Source organism: Mesoplodon densirostris, chromosome 14, assembly GCF_025265405.1.
Source record: "Mesoplodon densirostris isolate mMesDen1 chromosome 14, mMesDen1 primary haplotype, whole genome shotgun sequence".
NCBI classification, from domain to species: Eukaryota; Metazoa; Chordata; class Mammalia; order Artiodactyla; family Ziphiidae; genus Mesoplodon; species Mesoplodon densirostris.
Genome location: NC_082674.1, coordinates 20,641,312 through 20,659,744, shown reverse-complemented (window position 1 = coordinate 20,659,744; position 18,433 = coordinate 20,641,312). Strand labels below are relative to the sequence as shown.

General features: G+C 42.1%; 1 protein-coding gene and 1 long non-coding RNA gene across 3 annotated transcripts in view; one reads left to right on the top strand and one right to left on the bottom strand.

Moving 5' to 3' along the window:
* Window positions 1-13,433, bottom strand: part of RAB10 (RAB10, member RAS oncogene family) — a 76,646-nt gene extending 63,213 nt beyond the window's left edge. The window contains exon 1 of the mRNA XM_060117388.1: window positions 12,779-13,433. Within this exon, the coding sequence (XP_059973371.1) occupies window positions 12,779-12,905 (127 nt within the window). The 5' untranslated portion in view covers window positions 12,906-13,433. The remainder of the gene's footprint in view (window positions 1-12,778) is intronic.
* Window positions 13,434-13,687: 254 nt separating this feature from the next.
* Window positions 13,688-17,101, top strand: LOC132501746 (uncharacterized). 2 transcript variants are annotated; one of them, XR_009534305.1, is made up of 4 exons: window positions 13,689-13,795; window positions 15,913-16,036; window positions 16,427-16,496; window positions 16,632-17,101. It is a non-coding gene; the product is annotated as an uncharacterized LOC132501746 (long non-coding RNA). The 2 variants fall into 2 exon arrangements; XR_009534304.1 differs by lacking the exon at window positions 15,913-16,036 and having other exon boundaries at window positions 13,688-13,795; window positions 16,632-17,090.
* The last annotated feature ends 1,332 nt before the right edge of the window (window positions 17,102-18,433 follow it).

The window sequence follows — 18,433 nt, the reverse complement described above, 5'->3', positions numbered from 1 at the left end:
ACTTAGGTGCTAAGAAAGTAGTGGTATTTTGGTGCACTTTTCAAAATTCTCCACTAGAACTTAAACTCCACAAGGACAGGCACCAAGTTGTACTACTCACCACTGCATCTCTGGTGCTCACAGAGAGTGCCTGACACATTGTAAAACCTCAACGGCAAGTGCAAAGTCTTATAGCTTAATCTCCTACTTTATTTTTGAAAAATGACTATGGCATACAAATCTTTAATCTATTTTGAATCAGACACCACTTCATACACAAAATTAACTATCTAAAGAGACATAAAAGCAAATGTAGCAAAATATTGGCAATTGGTGAATCTAGAGGAAGGATATGAGGATTCATTATAAGTATCTTTTCTGTAGGTCTGAAACTTTCCAAAAGAAGAAAAAAGTTTTCAGAATTCTTACTCACTTAAGCAAAGAGCTAACACTTGAACAGTTATTTTGATATTATATTTACCTTCCACAGCACTCTTGTCCATTTATTATGCTGAGTATATATTCCCACACACAAAAATATGCAAAAAGACACTACTGGATTTTTAAAAATTCACACGTATCCATTAATGTCTAATTTAAGGAAGGCAAAGTTAGTAAGACTGAGAATATACAAAGAGGTAGAATAACTCTACTCACACTTTGTAAGGAAAAATGTTTACTAGTAGGTTTCAAACCAGCTAAAAATCAAGCAGGTGATACCTTATCATTCAATGCCAAGTGCTATAATATATAGGACCCACTGCAATCCTCTGACAGATTATGAGTTTGCTGAATCATTTGTGGTCAGTATTCTATAAAATAGTATACATGGAGAGCAAAAGACTGAAATTTAAGACTACAGTCATACTTTGTTCAAAAAGCAAAAAATACTCTCCCTTCCCCCCAAGTAAATCAGCCAAGAATTATCCATCTAAATTAAAGCTCTTTCCTTTAAATGGTGCTGTTGTGAATACTCTGATTCCCTACTACATTCATTTGACTATCCTAAATAACAAAAGTATCAGTATTTTGAAGATGGACTAGATATTTACAAGAACAGTAGCAAAGTATCATCCATCCCTAATCCTACTGGATGTTATTTATGAGTTAAAAAGTAGAGTCAAAAATCATTTGGAGGGGCTTCCCTGGTGGCGCAGTGGTTGAGAATCTGCCTGCTAATGCAGGGGACACGGGTTCGAGCCCTGGTCTGGGAAGATCCCACATGCCGCGGAGCAACTAGGTCTGTGAGCCACAACTACTGAGCCTGCGCGTCTGGAGCCTGTGCTCCACAACGAAAGAGGCCACGACAGTGAGAGGCCCGCGCACCACGATGAAGAGTGGCCCCCACTTGCCACAACTAGAGAAAGCCCTCGCACAGAAATGAAGACCCAACACAGCCATAAATAAATTAATTAATTTAAAAAAATCATTTGGAGTCAAAAATTACTTCAAATTCCAGTTAAACTAGAAGAGAAAAATCTTTCTGATCCCTTCTCTCCAAAATCACACCAAAACTTTAAGGAAAACAAGAAATATAAAGAGTTTACCTTCATTGCAATGGATAGACATTGTAACTAACCACAATAGATGAAGAAGTTGATGACCTCAGAACCCACTGAAGAAGATACCAGTGAGGAGCAAGTCAATTCACATCTAAATAGGAGGTTTAGCAACAGGAGGTATTATGTACCAGGCAGAAAGTAAAGGCTTGATTGAAGGTTTATATAAGGACACCCCAAGACCTAGCCTCCATTTCACATACCCAGATATTACCACTCCTCAAGACCTAGCAGGAGTCTAAAGATTTATTCTCTAGAAAATCTAAAACTGACACACTCTGAATTTAGGAACAAAAGGTTCAGTGGAGTGTGGAGATGAAACTAAAACCAGGGAGATTAAAAAGCCCCACCCATGTTTACAAAGCTCAGGAACATCTTTTCAAAGACCCATTCTTTTCTTTTCTTTTTTTTGGCACTTTAAAAAAATCTTATCAAAGTCCAGCTGATTCAACGACCCATTCTTAATTATGAACGTATGTCCTGAAATCACCAATCATTTGAGAAAGGCCTCTAAAATAAAATACAGAATAAAACAAACATGGGTATGGAAAACTTGAAGGAAAAAGAGAGTCAAGAAAATGTCAAAAAAGCTATCTTCCAAGAAAGACTGTATTTAAAAAACAAGAAAAGAATGCTTAAAAAACAAATTTTAAGGAATAAACCAGAAAAAGCACTAGAAATTTAAACATACTACAGCTGAAATAAAAACTTCAATAGAAAAGTTAAAAGATAAAGTCAAAGAATTCTCCCAGAAAGAACGAATTAGCAAAGCTAGAAAATAGAAAATTATACAATCAATCCAGGAAGTCGAACATCCAACTAAAAACAGAAAATAAAGGGAAGAAAATCACAGGAGGGAAAAATGTAAGAAAACATGAAGAAGTTAAGGACCTGGAAAGGCCCACCAAGTATCGAGAACGATAGATTTATTTTAAAAAAGACCCACCCACTGAGGTACATGATCTGTTACCAGGAATTCAAAAAAATTAAAAATCTAAAAACTTCCAGAGACAAACTAGGTCATAAACGATGGATAAAGAATCAGAATGGGGGCTTCCCTGGTGGCGCAGTGGTTGAGAGTCCGCCTGCCGATGCAGGGGACACAGGTTCGTGCCCCGGTCCAGTAGGATCCCACATGCCGCGGAGCGGCTGGGCCCATGAGCCATGGCCGCTGAGCCTGCACGTCCGGAGCCTGTGCTCTGCAACGGGAGAGGCCACAACAGTGAGACGCCCGCATACCGCGCAAAAAAAAAAAAAGAATCAGAATGGTATTGTACCTGCCAACAACATCAGAAGCTAAAAGACAAAAGTAATACTTTCAAAATCCTAAGGGAAAATTATTTTCAAAACAGAACCCTAGGCCCAGTCAAACTTTCAATTGAGTGAAAGGAAAGAATTTAGACATTGTCAAATATGGAAAGTCTCAAAAAATTTCCTTTGCCATGTACCCTTTTTGCAAGAAGCTACTAGAGAATGATATGATCCAAGGCAATAAATTAACAACAGTATCTCACATGAGAGAGGCTAATGGAACGGAAGCAAGAAGGAGAAAGATCTAGAAGAGAGGTATCCAGGAAGAAATATATATATATATCTGTAATGGCTTGACTGCGTAGAAATTCATTCTGAGAGGTTATTGGAGGATGTAGGAAGACTTGATAACGGGTAAAGGAAATTAATCAAATAAAGAGAACTTTCAACTTCAGAGAATAGGAGACAGAGTCATAACAGACTATTTGGCTTGATAGGGAATATTCACATGGGCATATTAATGTAACCACTGGATATCAATTTAACAAAAAAACCTGGGATAAAAGTGGGATGAGATTATAACAGGTTAAAATTTTCATCTAATATTGAATTAATACTCAAGAGATGGCTGTATACCTTATCTTTTGAAAATATAGGAGTATGTAACAGAAGAGGTAGAAGATGCTTCTAAAGAAAAGGACTGAAGATGGAGAGGAAATGAGTCAGGAAACTGCTTTTTTTGTTACTATAAATCTTTTAGCAGTTTATTTAACTTCAAATATGTGTACATATCACTGATAAAAATTAACTTTAAAAAGCTTTCAAGGGACTTCCCTGGTGGTGCAGTGGTTCAGAATTCGCCTGCCAGTGCAGGGGACACAGGTTCAAGCCCTGGTCCGGGAAGATCCCACATGCTGCAGAGCAACTAAGCCTGCGCGCCACAACTACTGAAGCCCAGCTACTGAAGCCCACGTGCCTAGAGCCCATGCTCCACAAGAAGAGAAGCCACCGCAATGAGAAGCCCACGCACTGCAACGAAGAGTAGCCTCCACTCACCGCAACTCGCATGCAGCAACGAAGACCCAACGCAGACAAATAAATAAAATAAAATGTATAAAGAGCTCATAAAACTCAATAGTAAAAAAAAAAAAAAAGAAAAAAGAATGCAATTAGAAAATGGACAACTGACGTGAACAGATATTTCACCAGAGAACACACAGATGGCAAATAAGAACATAAAAAGATTTTTCAACACCTCTGGCTATCAAGGAAATGCGATTTAAAACAACAATGAGATTATTACTACACACTTATCAGAATAGCTAAAACACAAAATAGTAAAACCACCAAATGCTGGTGAAGATGCAGAGAAACAAGATCACTCACACGCTATTGAAGGAATATAAAATAGTACAGCCACTTGAGAAACAGTTCGGTAGTTTCTTATAAAACTAAACATGCAATTACCATGTGACCCAGTAATTGCACTATTAGGCATTTATCCCAGAGAAACAAAAAGTTATGATCATACAAAACCTTCTACACAAAAATTCATAGCAGCTTTATTTATAACAGCCAAAAACTGGAATCAGCCCAGGTGTTCCCCAATGGGTGAGTCGTTAACCAAACTGTGGGGAATGCATACCATGAAATACTACTCAATAATAAAAAAGGAACTACTGATGCATACAACTTGGATGAATCTCCAGGGAATTAAACCGACTGAATAAAAGCAAATCCCAAAAGGTTACATCGTATATGGTTCCATTTATATTACATTTGTGAACGATAAAATTTTATAAATGGAGGACAAAGTTTTGGAGGAGAGAAGGCGGGGTGGAGGGAGGAAAGGGGTATAGTTAAAAAAGAACACAAGGGATCCTTGTCCCTTAGAACTGTTCAGTATCTTGACTGTGGTGGTGGCTACATGAACCTACAGAAATGACAAAACTGTAGTGAATTTCATACACACACACACAAATGAGTACAAGTAAAACTAGAGAAATTTGAGTAAGACTGGTGTGCTGTAACAGATGACAATATCCTGGTTGTGATATTATACTACAGTTTCACAAAATGTTACCATTAGGAGAAACTGGGCAAAGTGTACAAGGGGTCCTTCTGTATTGTTTTTTACAACTGCATGTGAATCTACAACTGCCTTAATAAAAATGTCAATTAAAAAAACACTGCATAAGCATTGCTACTGGTATGAAAGAAACAAATCAATACTGTCCTCTGTTCTGATTTTGCTACACTGTACTTTTTGGGTCTCCAGAATAATGTGTTTTTCCATTTTCTAATGTTTTACAACCTTGGATGCTCTGTTTCTGGGTCATGCTGGAAACTTAGTGTTCCATCACCAGTTGCTGCTTTCCCAAAAAATATGATTTTTCATCTCTGGAAAGAAGGATAAACATCAAGCAATCACTTTTGCTTGTAACTCAAAATATATGGTACTACTATCTTCAAATATAATGTTTTTTCTCATTTGAGATTTACCTTCAGATGAGTTTTCTTCACCAAAATTTTACTCTAGTCATATTTTCAAATTCCTTTTCTTATAACCCAAATTTAAAGGACTTAATCCATTAACCCCCAATATTCACCTCTTTGAAGGAAGCAAATCCATGACCTTTTCAAGACTTTTATCAGTCTTTGGGTTCAGACAATGGTCTCAACACTCTCTATAGCTCTTTTACACTCTACCTTTATGACTGAACCATCTCCATAAGCAGTCTTCCCATGCAGATCTCTTAGCTATTCACAAATTTATATTTTGTGCTAAGTAATGGTCTTTTATTTGTAAATCAACTCAACAAGCCCCTATTTCTCTGTTAATCACAATTGCTATCCCAGCACTGGCTGGGCAACTCTGTACTGTTAAAAGTTGAAACAGATTGACAGTATTTCTCCTATCATTCTTTCCCTTTACAAACCAAACAGGAATATCAGTATTTCCTTTGCCACATCTTGTACACCATTATACACCATAATTCTTGAAAATAAAATAATTATTTCTAACATCATCAGCTCAGCTCTGCTGTGTTACGCTCTGTTTGCAAAAGACAAGTAACCTGAACAAACCCCTTGGTATTTGGTGCTGAGACTTGTTACTTTCCCACTTCTGTCAAAACAAAGACAAAACAACAATAAACCACTGTAACTCCACTTTTCAAATTAAAACTGATGAGTAGGAGAATGATCCTATCATTAATTTTTTCAAACAAAACAATGAAGTTCTCAGGATGAGAAACACAGCCATGAACAGGATTGGATGTGGATTTTAGTCAAAACTCTTTCACTAATTAGCCATATAATTTTCTGCAAATTACTTCCCCTCATCAGTCTCAGTTTCCTGACTCAGTTTCCCTGGTGGTGCAGTGGATAAGAATCCGCCTGCCAATGCAGGGGACACGGGTTTGATCTTTGGTCCAGGAAGATCCTACATGCCGCGCAGCAACAAAGCCCGTGCACCACAACTACTGAGCCTGAGCTCTACAGCCCACGAGCCACAACTACTGAGCCCACGTGCCACAACTACTGAGGCCTGCCCGCCTAGAGCCTGTGCTCTGCAACAAGAGAAGCCACTGCAATGAGAAGCCCACGCACCGCGACGAAGAGAAGCCCCCCGCTCCGCTCACTGCAACTAGAGAAAGCCTGTGCGCAGCAACTAAGACCCAACGCACTAAAAAAAAAAAGGAAAAAAAAATTCGTATTAGGGTACTTTCCTGTATTAATATTCCAAGGAGATCCATGCAGATACACACAACAAAAAGAAAAACCTGCCTTCAGTATCTGAAAGTACAGACAGGTAATAATAAAGCATGGGAAAGTACCTTAAAGGATCCTCTTGACTCAATGACCACTGGTTAACAGTAGCTATCACATGAGACAGTGAGGGGCTGTCTGTGATTAAATGCTCTTTTAGAGAGCTGTGTCAAGTGGCAGAGTTTTTTTTTGGGCTTTTTGGTAGTAAAATATACATAACATAAAATTGACCATTTAAACCATTTTTTTAATTGCAGTAAAAAAAAACATAACATAAAAATATACCAACTTAACCAGTTTTAAGTGTATAGTGCAGTAGTGTTAAGTGTATTTGCATTGATACACAACAGATCTCCAAAACTTCTTCATCTCATAAAACTAAAACTATACTAATATCCATTAAACAACTCCCCATTTCCCCTTCCCCCCAGTCCCTGGGAGACTATCATTCTACTTTCTACTATCCTACTTTCTGTTTCTATGAATTTGACAACTTTAAATACCTCATATAAATGGAATCATGCAGTATTTGTCCTTCTGTGCATGTTAACCATTTCTAAGTATACAATTCAGTGGTATTAAATATATTCACACTGCTGTGCAAGCATCACCACTATCCAACTCCAAAACTTTTTCATCTTCCCAAACTGAAACTCTGTACCCTTTAAGCAATAATTCCCCACTAACTGAAATTCTGTACACATTAGCCAATAACTTCCCATTACCCAGTCCCCAGGCCCTGGTAACCACTATTCTACTTTCTCTGTGAATTGACCTATTCTAGGTACCTCACATAAATGATTTTATGCAGTATTTGTCTATTTGTGTCTGGCTTGTTTCACTTAGCATAGTGTTTTCAGTGTTTATCCATGTTGTAAAATCTATCAGAACTTCACTCCTTTTTAAGGTTGAATAATATTCCATTGTATGTATATGCTACATCTTGTGTATCCATTCATTGGTCTATGGACATTTGGGTTGTTTCCACCTTTCGGCTACTGTGAATAATGCTGCTGAACAGACAATAACAAGTGCTGATGAGGATGTGGAGAAATAAAACCCTGGTGCAGTGTTATGGGAACATAAAACTGTGCAGCCACTGTGGAAAACAATATGGTGGTTTCCCAAAAACTTAAAAATAGGACTATGGAATGATCTAGCAATGCCACTTCCAGGTATATACCCAAAAGAACTGAAAGCAGGGACTCGAACAGATAAGTCTATGACAAAGTTCTTTTTTTTCCCCAAAGTTAATTTTTAATGTCAGTCATCCTAATGAATGTGAAGTAACGTCACACAGTGGTTTTGATTTGCATTTCCCTAATGATTCGTGATGTTGAACATCTTTCCATGTGTTTACTGGCCCTTTGTGTATCTTCTTTGGGAAAATCTCGGGATAGTTCTTAATCAATCTAAAAATACAGGTTCAAATGAAAGAAATTGCTTAGGCGGGCTTCCCTGGTGGTACAGTAGTTGGGAATGCGGGGGACACAGGTTCGAGCCCCGGTCCGGGAAGATCCCACGTGCCGCAGAGCAAGTAAGCCCGTACGCCACAACTACTGAGCCTGCGCTCTAGAGCCCGTGAGCCACAACTACTGAGCTCGCGCGCCTAGAGCCGGAGCTCTGCAACAAGATAAGCCACCTCAATGAGAAGCCCGCGCACCGCAGCGAATACCCAACACAGTCAAAAATAAATAAATAAATAAATATTTTTTTTAAAAAAAAGAAAAATTCCTTAGGCACGCTGGCATTCCTGCAGCATGAGCCACTGCCTGGGTGTCACAGCAAAGTCCTGTCACATTTAATATGAAAAAGGTTTTGCTCAATTCTCTAAAAAGCAGCCTCTCCATATAAAATGGGCTCACTTCAATTAAATAAACCAATTCTTAACTGCATGTTAGTGGAACCATCCTACTCTTCCAACGCTTAGTAAAAACACTCAGAAGGACAACAAAAAGGGTGTGTTCATTATACCTCTCCCAGAGGCAAGAGCCTTTACCAATTTTATTTTATTTTATTTTATTTTTTTGGTGGTATGCAGGCCTCTCACTCTTGTGGCCTCTCTCGTTGCGGAGCACAGGCTCCAGACGCGCAGGCTCAGTGGGCACGGCTCATGGGCCCAGCCGCTCCGCGGCATGTGGGATCCTCCCGGACCGGGGCACGAACCCATGTCTCCTGCATCGGCAGGCGGACTCTCAACCACTGCGCCACCAGGGAAGCCCACCAATTTAATTTTTTACATGGAACCCAGAGACTCCATTTCCCAGTGAAAGACAGTCCTAACAGAAAAAGCAATATGAAGTCGAGGGGTGGAGGGAGGATTAACAACACCAAAAGATAGCACTTTCAGTAAAACAGCCCACTAAAACTTTCTGCTTTGGGACGAGTCCAAGTTACTACCATATCACGAAAAGGGTAATGCTTTCCTGAGCTCATACTGCCAACAGGGTTATAGCCAAAAAAACCAACGAAATCTGCTCATCCAAAACCAGTAACTCTCTTTAGCAAATACTTCAACAATCTCAATTTCCAAGACCAGTTTTACCCTAAAATTACTCTATTAACCAAACAGCTGATTTTCTTAAGTAAAATCTGACCTCAATCTACTTCACATATTTAATGCTCAGAAAGTAGGTAGACAAGAAATGTTAAAATAAAACTAGCCAATTCTAGAGGATGCTGATTACGCTTACTACATGTCTGTCTGCCTGCCTTCATTCACTATTTACCATGCACCCATTAAATGCAGGCACTCTTCTAGGTGCTTAGCATCTATCAGCTAAAAACAAAAGACAAAGCCCTCTGCCCTTGTGCAGCTTATATTCTAGTGCCCTTGGATTCACTCTGCGATTGGTGAGTGTGGAACATACCAGTCATTTGTTTTTACAACTCTGTCTGCAATAAATCTGACCATAAACATCATACACAATTTCTGACACAGATGTGTGGGAAGTGAAAATATACAGAAAAATTTAAATACGGTAGTCTGTGTAAGCACTGTAAGTAAGCACCATAAGCCTATAAAAATTATTTCTTCCAAGAATCAAGAACCAGTAAGTAACTGAAATGACTGTGCCTAAAATAATGAGGGCCAGCGTTATACTGGCAGTTTGGCCCTCCTGAACACCTGCAAGGTAACTACTTCTGTCCAAACCTCAAGAGGTTTTAACAATCAAGTGACAACTCAAATTTCAGTCTCATTCATAATTAGAGAGTGCTGTAGATTTTTTAAAAAGCAAAGCAGAACAAAAAAACATCCTAGTCAACTGATGAAATTTAAAATGTCCTAAAAGTAGTACACATTCCAAGTATCTCTAATCATCTGCACATTAGCCAACTGGCGAGTTTATACGGTTTAAACATGCATTGTCCAATATGGGAGCACTAGCCACACTCAGCACCTGAAATGTGCCTAATCTAAATTGAGATGAGCTGTAAATGTAACATACACTCTGGAGAAAAAGAAGGTAAAATGTCTCAACTATATTTTAATCTTGATTACATAATAAAATTATAAGACTGGATAACATGAGTTAAAATATAGTATTAAATACTTCTTTTACTTTTTAAATGTGGCTACGAAAAAATATTATCTATGTGACTCACATTATATTTCTTTTGGATGCCAGCAGACTTCTAAACCTGCACACAGAGCTAATACATGCAATGTGTTGGAGCTGCACTCAGAATTTTACACCCATGTATTTATCCATTTCTCAGGTTACACTGTTCAATATATCTTATATATCAAAATATCACACATATCCAACACTTTTATATCAAAATATGAAAGTTTCAGAATCTAAAGTGACATTGTTTAGCAGAGCACTAACAAATATTTGTGTGAACACTGCACGCAGGGCATTCAATCCATAAAGGAACTTGTTCTGCCTCACTTCAGCAGCAGAAGGGTCACAAGTTCCATATACAGCTGGATGCACTGTGCTCCTACAGTGTGCCTGGCACCATCCTAGGTGCTTTGCTCTCAATGACCCATAAAATCATCACAACTACCTTATGTGATAGGTACTGTTATTAACACTATTTAAAGAAGAAACAAACAGACAGAGATTAATTAACTTGCCAAAGTTCCATGACTAGTAACCTGTGGAACTAGGATTCCAACCCAGCAGGTTTGATCCCAAATTACTATACATTTTCCCTAGTAAAAAGACTACGCAAGGGAATTCCCTGGCGGTTCAGTGGTTAGGACTCCCAGCTTTCACTGCAGAGGGCACAGGTTCAATCCCTGGTCAGGGAACTAAGGTCCCCGCAAGTCTTGCGGGGCAGCCAAAAAAAAAAAAAAAAGTAAAAAAGAAAGACTACACAAGAAGATTATGTCATTATCTTACAGGATTGGGCTTTAGTTGAGGGTATGCACTCATTAAAAAAGACAAGAGTAGATGGAGTTAATGTTTTGCTTCCTACCCTCCACCCCCTACCCTTCTCAACGACAGGTTAAAGTTGACCACGTGAATTAAATCCCTGATCTTACTACAGGTTTATTTTATGCTCCCTTTTCCAGAAAGGCCCTACCCCACCCCTGTGGTCCAATTCCTATTTGTCCTTCAGACTTCATTTTAGACATCATCTCCATGCAACTGCCTAATTTAGGCTAGTCACCCCTCCTTCCCATGCTTACCCCCATTGTAGCACTTTCCACACTCTATTGTGATTGTCCTCACTAGACTGCTCCTTAAGAGGTCTATTGTGTTCACTTATCTATCCCCAGTGCCTAAAACAGTGCCTAGCATTAGGTGCTCAATAAATATTTACTGATCTAACTTAACTACCTGACCCACCCAGATACAGCTAAAAGTGGAATATTAAAAGTAAACATAGTGGTAGGAAGTGCTAACCCACAGGCAGAGAACAAGTTTTAAGTTTCGTGAAATTTATGACAGGTCTAGAGAGCAGTATGACACTCAGGAAATGATGATTACAATGACCCCCTCCCCCCAAAAAAGGGAGTAAAATCAAAACGTAGTTAAAATGATCACTTGCCCAATTTAAATTCAGTAAAATTTGTTTTATGAGAATGAATTAAGTAGCTGACAAATATTTATCACAAGAAATCCAAATCAACGATTCCAAATGCTATAAACTGTTTGAAATCAGCTTAATTGTGACAATTGCCAGAGTTCAAAGACTACAGTTGCTTTTTTAAAAAATCATCTTAATATAAAACTAGTTACACTTAAAAATGGGTTTCGTTGCACTGCCCCAACGCTGTGTTCTGGGCCCCAAGTGACAGAGACAACTATGTGTCCTTTAAGATATTTATTGTGTGGGGGGGCAAAAACGGATTTCGCATACAACCCATTTAACACAATTCGTGTTAATGCACTAAATTGTCTCAGCAGAGTCAAATGGGACTTTCCTAGAGCGTTCCCTTTTCTTTTCCTAAACGGGAAACCGATTTAAAAGGTCAATCTTTAGCTCTTACTTTCACACTAAATAATTCTGAAACATGAGGTGAAAAGTACATTAGAAGTCCCAAGGCTATGACTGGCAAGACACTTCCCTGTAAATTCTAGCATAAAACAGAAGGGGGAACTTCATTCTTTCGGGTTCGAGGACAGAAGCTGATCGTCTCCATTAGATTACTGCTTCTGTTGATGTCTCGAACAGCTCTGTGAGCAAACATGCCAGAGAGTCCCACCCCAAGCACGAAGAGCCTCCGATTGTTTGACACATCAATGGATTAGTCAACGCCGAGCAACTAACTCACTTTTCCCTTCTAATTTGCCTTAATTATTCCTCACACAAATCCTCAAGTTTACTTTAAGACCATATGGAATCTTCTCTTTGCCCTGAAGTATGAATCCAGGCCTTTACCAAATGACTCCTAGTGCTTCAGTCCCAACCACCAAAATAAATCCCTTACAAATATCGTACAGCTAGTAACGCCACACAAACATGGAAAAACCCAATCCAGACGCTTAAAGAAATAGGATTCTGGAACGCTGTTAATGCTGCATATTTTGTAACAGCAGGCACTGAGCAGAGTGAGAGACTTGAAAGCAAAAGACCGGATGCAAAGCTTGGGAAGACCCCGCCCCAGAAAGCTCGATGCCGATTCAAACAGTAACTTGGGTCTGTCGCCTGGAATCAGAATCACTGAAACAAAGGCGTATATTACTGGAAGCAAGATGTCTGGAATAAAAGAAACGGTTTGCAAATGCAGAGACCGCACACCACCCTCCCACAGGTCTTACCTATGGTGGAAATAAAGGTGGTATTGAAGGCATCATCCGAAAAACGAAAAAGGACGCAGGTCTTCCCCACTCCCGAGTCCCCGATCAGGAGCAGCTTGAAAAGCAGGTCGTACGTCTTCTTCGCCATTGGGAGGAGCGGCACAGGCTCTCGCCGCCGGCGGCCCCAAGGGATCGGTCCCTCTCACTACGGCCAACTCCTCCTCTCTCGGGCGTTCTCAGGCCGGAGGACCGGGAAAGCGTGGGAAAAAGGAGGGCTCGAGAAGGCGCGGGCGACCTAGGAACGGCCTCGTCGAGGAAGCCCCGACGGTGGCTGCGTCCGGTGCCTCCGAGGGCGGCGACCGCGGCTCCGCAGCCTCTCCCAGCCGCTCCGCCCGGTTCCGGGGAGTCGGTCGGGACAAAATGGCCTCCCCTCCCCCCTCAGGGCTGCTCGGCCGGGACGCTCCCACGGGCGAGCAAGCAAGCTCGGCCGTCGAGGGAGAGCGGCGGGCGTGAAGACAGTATCCCTCGCGAGCAGCCGCTCCGAGCTAGGACGCGGCGATGGCAGCGAAGGAGGACTCGGAGCCGACGAGCTCAGCTACATAGCCACAGGAAACCGAGCCGCCCCGGCCAGAGCCACCTTTTCCCCGTGCCCTCTCACGCCGGCGTGCGCGCTGCCTGAGACGCACGCAAGGACGTACGCCCGCCCTCCCCTTGCGCCCTCGCCCTGCGGGCCGCCTCTGCGCACGCGCGCCAGAGGGCGTGGGGGCCCGCGGGGGCGCAGAGTGGAGCTCTAGGTCTCCGAGCCTCAGTCTAAGCCCCGACGGAGACTAGAGAGGGGAGGGGCGAGAGAGGGCGAGGCCGCGGGCGCGCTCCCTGCTGCCGTCTGATAGGGTGCGCGGCGTTTCGAGCACGCCCCGCGGGGGGGCGCTGCCCAGTGACTGCGCAGGCGCGGCATGCTGGAGTAGCCCTTTGACACTCACCGTTTTCCTCCTCGGGTTGCTCTCCGGGCTCAGCTGAGGATGCTTCGGGCCGCGTTTGGTGCGTGTGTTTCGCTGAGAGTCTTGGCGGAGCCAAGAGCTTGGGTCGCCGTGTGTTCCTGTGTAGCTGTAGCTCGTAAATGCGAGAAAAAGTAGCGCCCTGGGTCATTTAATAGCCTCTTTGCTAAAATGAGGCGCATCCTGAGTGCCCTCTCTCGTGGCTAGTCGGGGCGGGGGAAACATTAAGCTCCGTCCCGGTTTACTTAAAGAACCAGAGTTGGCGTTCAAGAGAGCAGGAGTTTGAAATGGGAAAAACTGGCCACGCTGCTCAAGTTGGATGATGTAATCTGCCCTGCAGGGCGAGGAGTAGAGGGCCGAGGAACACTTGGGTGCAGGGCCAACCTCCCCGCCAAGTGGAAGCGCCGATGCTGTGCTCTACGTGGAGAACCGGCTCCAGAACTTGGACACGTTTTTTTTTAATTAATTAATTTTTTTATTATTAATTTTTTATTTTCGGCTGCGTTGGGTCTTCGTTGCTGCACGCGGGCTTTCTCTAGTTGCGGCGAGCTGGGGCTACTCTTCGTTGCGGTGCGCAGGCTGCTCTTTGCGGTGGCTTCTCTTGTTGCAGAGCACAGGCTTTAGGCGCATGGGCTTCAGTAGTTGTAGCACTCGGGCTCAGTTGTTGTAGCACGCAGGCTCAGTAGTTGTGGCTCGCGGGCTCTAGAGCGCAGGCTCTGTAGTTGTGGCACACAGGCTTAGTTGCCCCGCGGCATGTGGGATCTTCCCAGACCAGGGCTCGAAACCGTGTCCCCTGCATTGACAGGCAGAGTCTTAACTACTGTGCCACCGGAGAAGCCCTTGGCCGCCCTTTCGCAATAGGGAGAGCCCAAGAGCACCATGCTGAGGAAGCGAGGCCCCTCCCTGCTGCCAGAATCGAACCACCAATGTACCAAATTGAGAGATAGTGAAGCCAACCCCAACCCCGCTGCCTTTTCCTTGCACTTTCTTTTCATATGCTTAGCACTCTTCCTTCCCTCTCTTTCCTTTCTTCTTCCTTTTTGTAGTTTAAATGTTCATACTCCTGCCCTACCTTTCTTAGTGTGCGTCATGGCTCCGAAGCCCACCTAGGATGTGATGGCAGAGTAGTTGAACCTGGTGGGCTGGTTCAACCCGATACAGGAGAAAACCCTGAGACATCTGGAAAGCAAGAAACAGGGATCGGGGATTCCGTGGTGGCACAGTGGTTGAGAGTCTGCCTGCCGATACAGGGGACGCGGGTACTGTGCCCCGGTCTGGGAAGATCCCACATACCGCAGAGCGGCTGGGCCCGTGAGCCATGGCCGCTGAGCCTACGCGTCTGGAGCCTGTGCTCCGCAACGGGAGAGGCCACAACAGTGAGAGGCCAAGAAACAGGGATTGCGAGAGAAGTAAAAACTACATTTTTACGCCCCACCACCACCAAAATGTTTGTGTATTTAATATGTAATTAAAATTACTCTTTAGGCAGTAGGGTAATCGTATTTCAGTCTCCCATTCTTTGGAGACTTGTCTTACATTCTTCTTTTCCAACTACCCCTAAAGCTTCGTTTCTGAAGATGCCTGTCTTCTCTAATCTCACTCTCCAGTTTGTTTCTGGGATTGCTCTTGTCATTTAAACCTTATCCTCTAAGAATCATTCTTTCTCCAATTGGGAATGCCTTATTAGGAATAATGCCACAATTCTAAAATAGCCTAGCCATGCAAATCACAAAATGAGCTATGATCAGTGCTTCACAGGTTTGTCATCAATTCAGAGTCATAACATTCAGGAAAATCATCAGTATTAATGTGATTCTTCCTTTCAAAAGAAGTACGATTAACTCAAGCCCCAATGTTGTGAAGCATTTTAGAAAGTTATGATTTTTAAACATAGAAAGCCTAATTAGTTCTACTACATAAATGTTGGGGACAGTGGGCAACTAAAAATGAAAAATAATTTATTTTTAACTTCTTTGTTTATCCCAGTTGTTTCCAACAGTTTTATCAGTTAGAGCCTTTTCTCCATGCACTCAATATTCTGGAACTTTAGTTATTAATTATACTATTAATGAAGTTTATTTAGTATTGGATCAGGATCCTAGAAGTTTAGAGCTGTAATATCTTTTAAGTCATAATTCAACTCCTGCACGTAATTTACAGATGAGTCTAAGGCTCAGGGAGGTTAGGGTCTTGCCAGAGGTCACACTGGCAGTGGCAGAGCCGGCCACTATATGCGCAAGGGAAAAGGGAAGAACACCTCCACAGGACATCATACTGCAAGAAGGTGAGAATTGGAAGGCTCAGCCAGTACTTAATGTTTGGATTCCCTAAAATTAATTAAAGGTTTTGCTGCAGTGAGGCCTAAACCTCAAGCCCTGTCTACCACTGAAGGCCACTAGAGTGATCAGGCATGATCTCTCACTCTAGAAAATAAGAATAAAATGGGAGTCTATGTAAGCCTAAAGGTATACCTAGAGTTGCGAAGTAATATTTGATAATAATTGAAGCAGTGAAAGAAAATGCCAATTTAGTAGTAGTAGCTTGGAGCTTATACCTGTTTTTAAAAATTGCTCTGTACAGAATCTAGTCCAAATATTTGCAAAGCCAAGAAAGAAAATAGGTATATATATATGTTCATACCAGTAATTAAGGTATTGTCTCTATATTTTTCTAGAAAGTGCACAGCTGGCCAGTTCATGGTTCCAGTCTTCAGCTTCAACTTTCAGGACCCGCCTCTACAACATGTAAGAAATCCCTGCATGAAAAGATACTGACTCAGGATTGTCTTTATCATTCTTCCCACATATATTTCCCAGTCTCTCTCCCTGATTTCTTCCTCTTTAATCTCTCTGCCCCTTGTTCTCTCTGTTCTTGTTAAGAATGAAGCCTTCCCAGGGACTTCCCTGGTGGCACAGTTGTTAAGAATCTGCCTGCCAATGCAGGGGACACGGGTTTGATCCCTGATCTGGGAAGATCCCACATACTGTGGAACAACTAAGCCTGTGTGCCACAACTACTGAGTCTGTGCTCTAGAGCCCCTGAGCCATAACTACTGAGCCCGCGTGCCATGACTACTGAAGCCCGCGCACCTACAGCCTGTGCTACGCAGCAAGAGAAGCCACTGCAATGAGAAGCCCGCGCACCACAACGAAGAGTAGCCCCTGCTCGCCGCAACTAGAGAAAGCCCGCGTGCAGCAATGAAGACCCAACGTAACCAAAAATAAATAAATTAATTAATTAATTTAAAAATAAATAAAGAATGAAGTCTTCCCTTGAATGGCAGCCCCACTGCTAAGTCATCACCTTGCTGTAAAACCTACCCCTCCAGTTCCTGGGACTTTGCCTATTTACTACTGCCTAGTTCCTGTGTTCACACTCTCATTCTTCCCCAGGGCCTTCTTACAGGAAGGTCTTTGTTTGACCTTCCTGATGCTAAGTACTGATTGCCCAGAGGCTACCAGTGTTCTTATCACCATAGCCTGCCAATATTCTGCTCTGCTTTCATATCTTGATTTAGTCCTACCTCCTGTTAGAGAATTACTGCCCCATGAGCCTTCCCCAGCACATTGGATGTGTTTGTTCTAGTCTCCAGGAATATCTCAGTTCTGAAATGCTGACCTCCTCACCTGGCACTTAAGGAGCTCCAGGCCCTAGCCAATGAACTTTATTTCCTACCCTATCTATCTTCCACATACTAGTCTCTAGACAGGCTGAACTACTCATCTTTCTCACAGTTACTCTGTATCTTCTTGATTTCATGCTTAGTTTACTGTGGTTCTCTCCATGCAAAATGCACGCTGCTCCCCACCCCACCCACATCCCTTCAACTTAAATGTCCTCACCATAGCCTGTCTTCCCCAGCACACTTTCTAAGAATGAACTTGTTCCTCCTTTGAACTCCCTAACACTAAAAAATCAAGTATGTTTCCTCCTTTTTATTTCCACAAATAATACATATTTACTTTTAGAAACTTAAAACCTGCAGATAAGCAAAACAAAAATTTTAATTCTTAAAAATTCTACCCCAGAGATAACCACTATTAACATTTTGGTGAATAGCTATGTGGATATTCTTCTTCCCACACTCTTTTTTTTTTTTTTTTTTTTTTGCGGTACGCGGGCCTCTCACTGTTGTGGCCTCTCCCATTGCGGAGCACAGGTTCCAGATGTGCAGGCTCAGCGGCCATGGCTCGTGGGCCCAGCCGCTCCGCGGCATGTGGGATCTTCCTGGACCAGGGCACGAACCCGTGTCCCCTGCATCGGCAGGCGGACTCTCAACCACTGCACCACCAGGGAAGCCCCCCACACTGTTTATTTAGACATTTCTTATGACCCATTTTCTACATTTTCTGAAAGACATTTATGTACATATCTTATTTTCTCAAACTGGAATATCCTTGAGGGCTGTGACTATTGCATACATCACTTTGCACAGTGCCTTGAATATATCAGAACATCAAAACATGTTTAGTGAAGGAAAAAGCAAATGAAATTCAGAGATAGATTAACTTTTTGTTTTTTTTTCCTGGAAAACAGTACTAATTTGGAGAAACTTTCAAAATGCTGGGGGTTGGGGGGGGAATTGAAAATTCAAAATAAGTGAATGGGAAGATAATACCTTTGGAGCAATATTTTATTAATTTTAGAAAATACATGAAGAACTCACCTAACTCCATTTTAG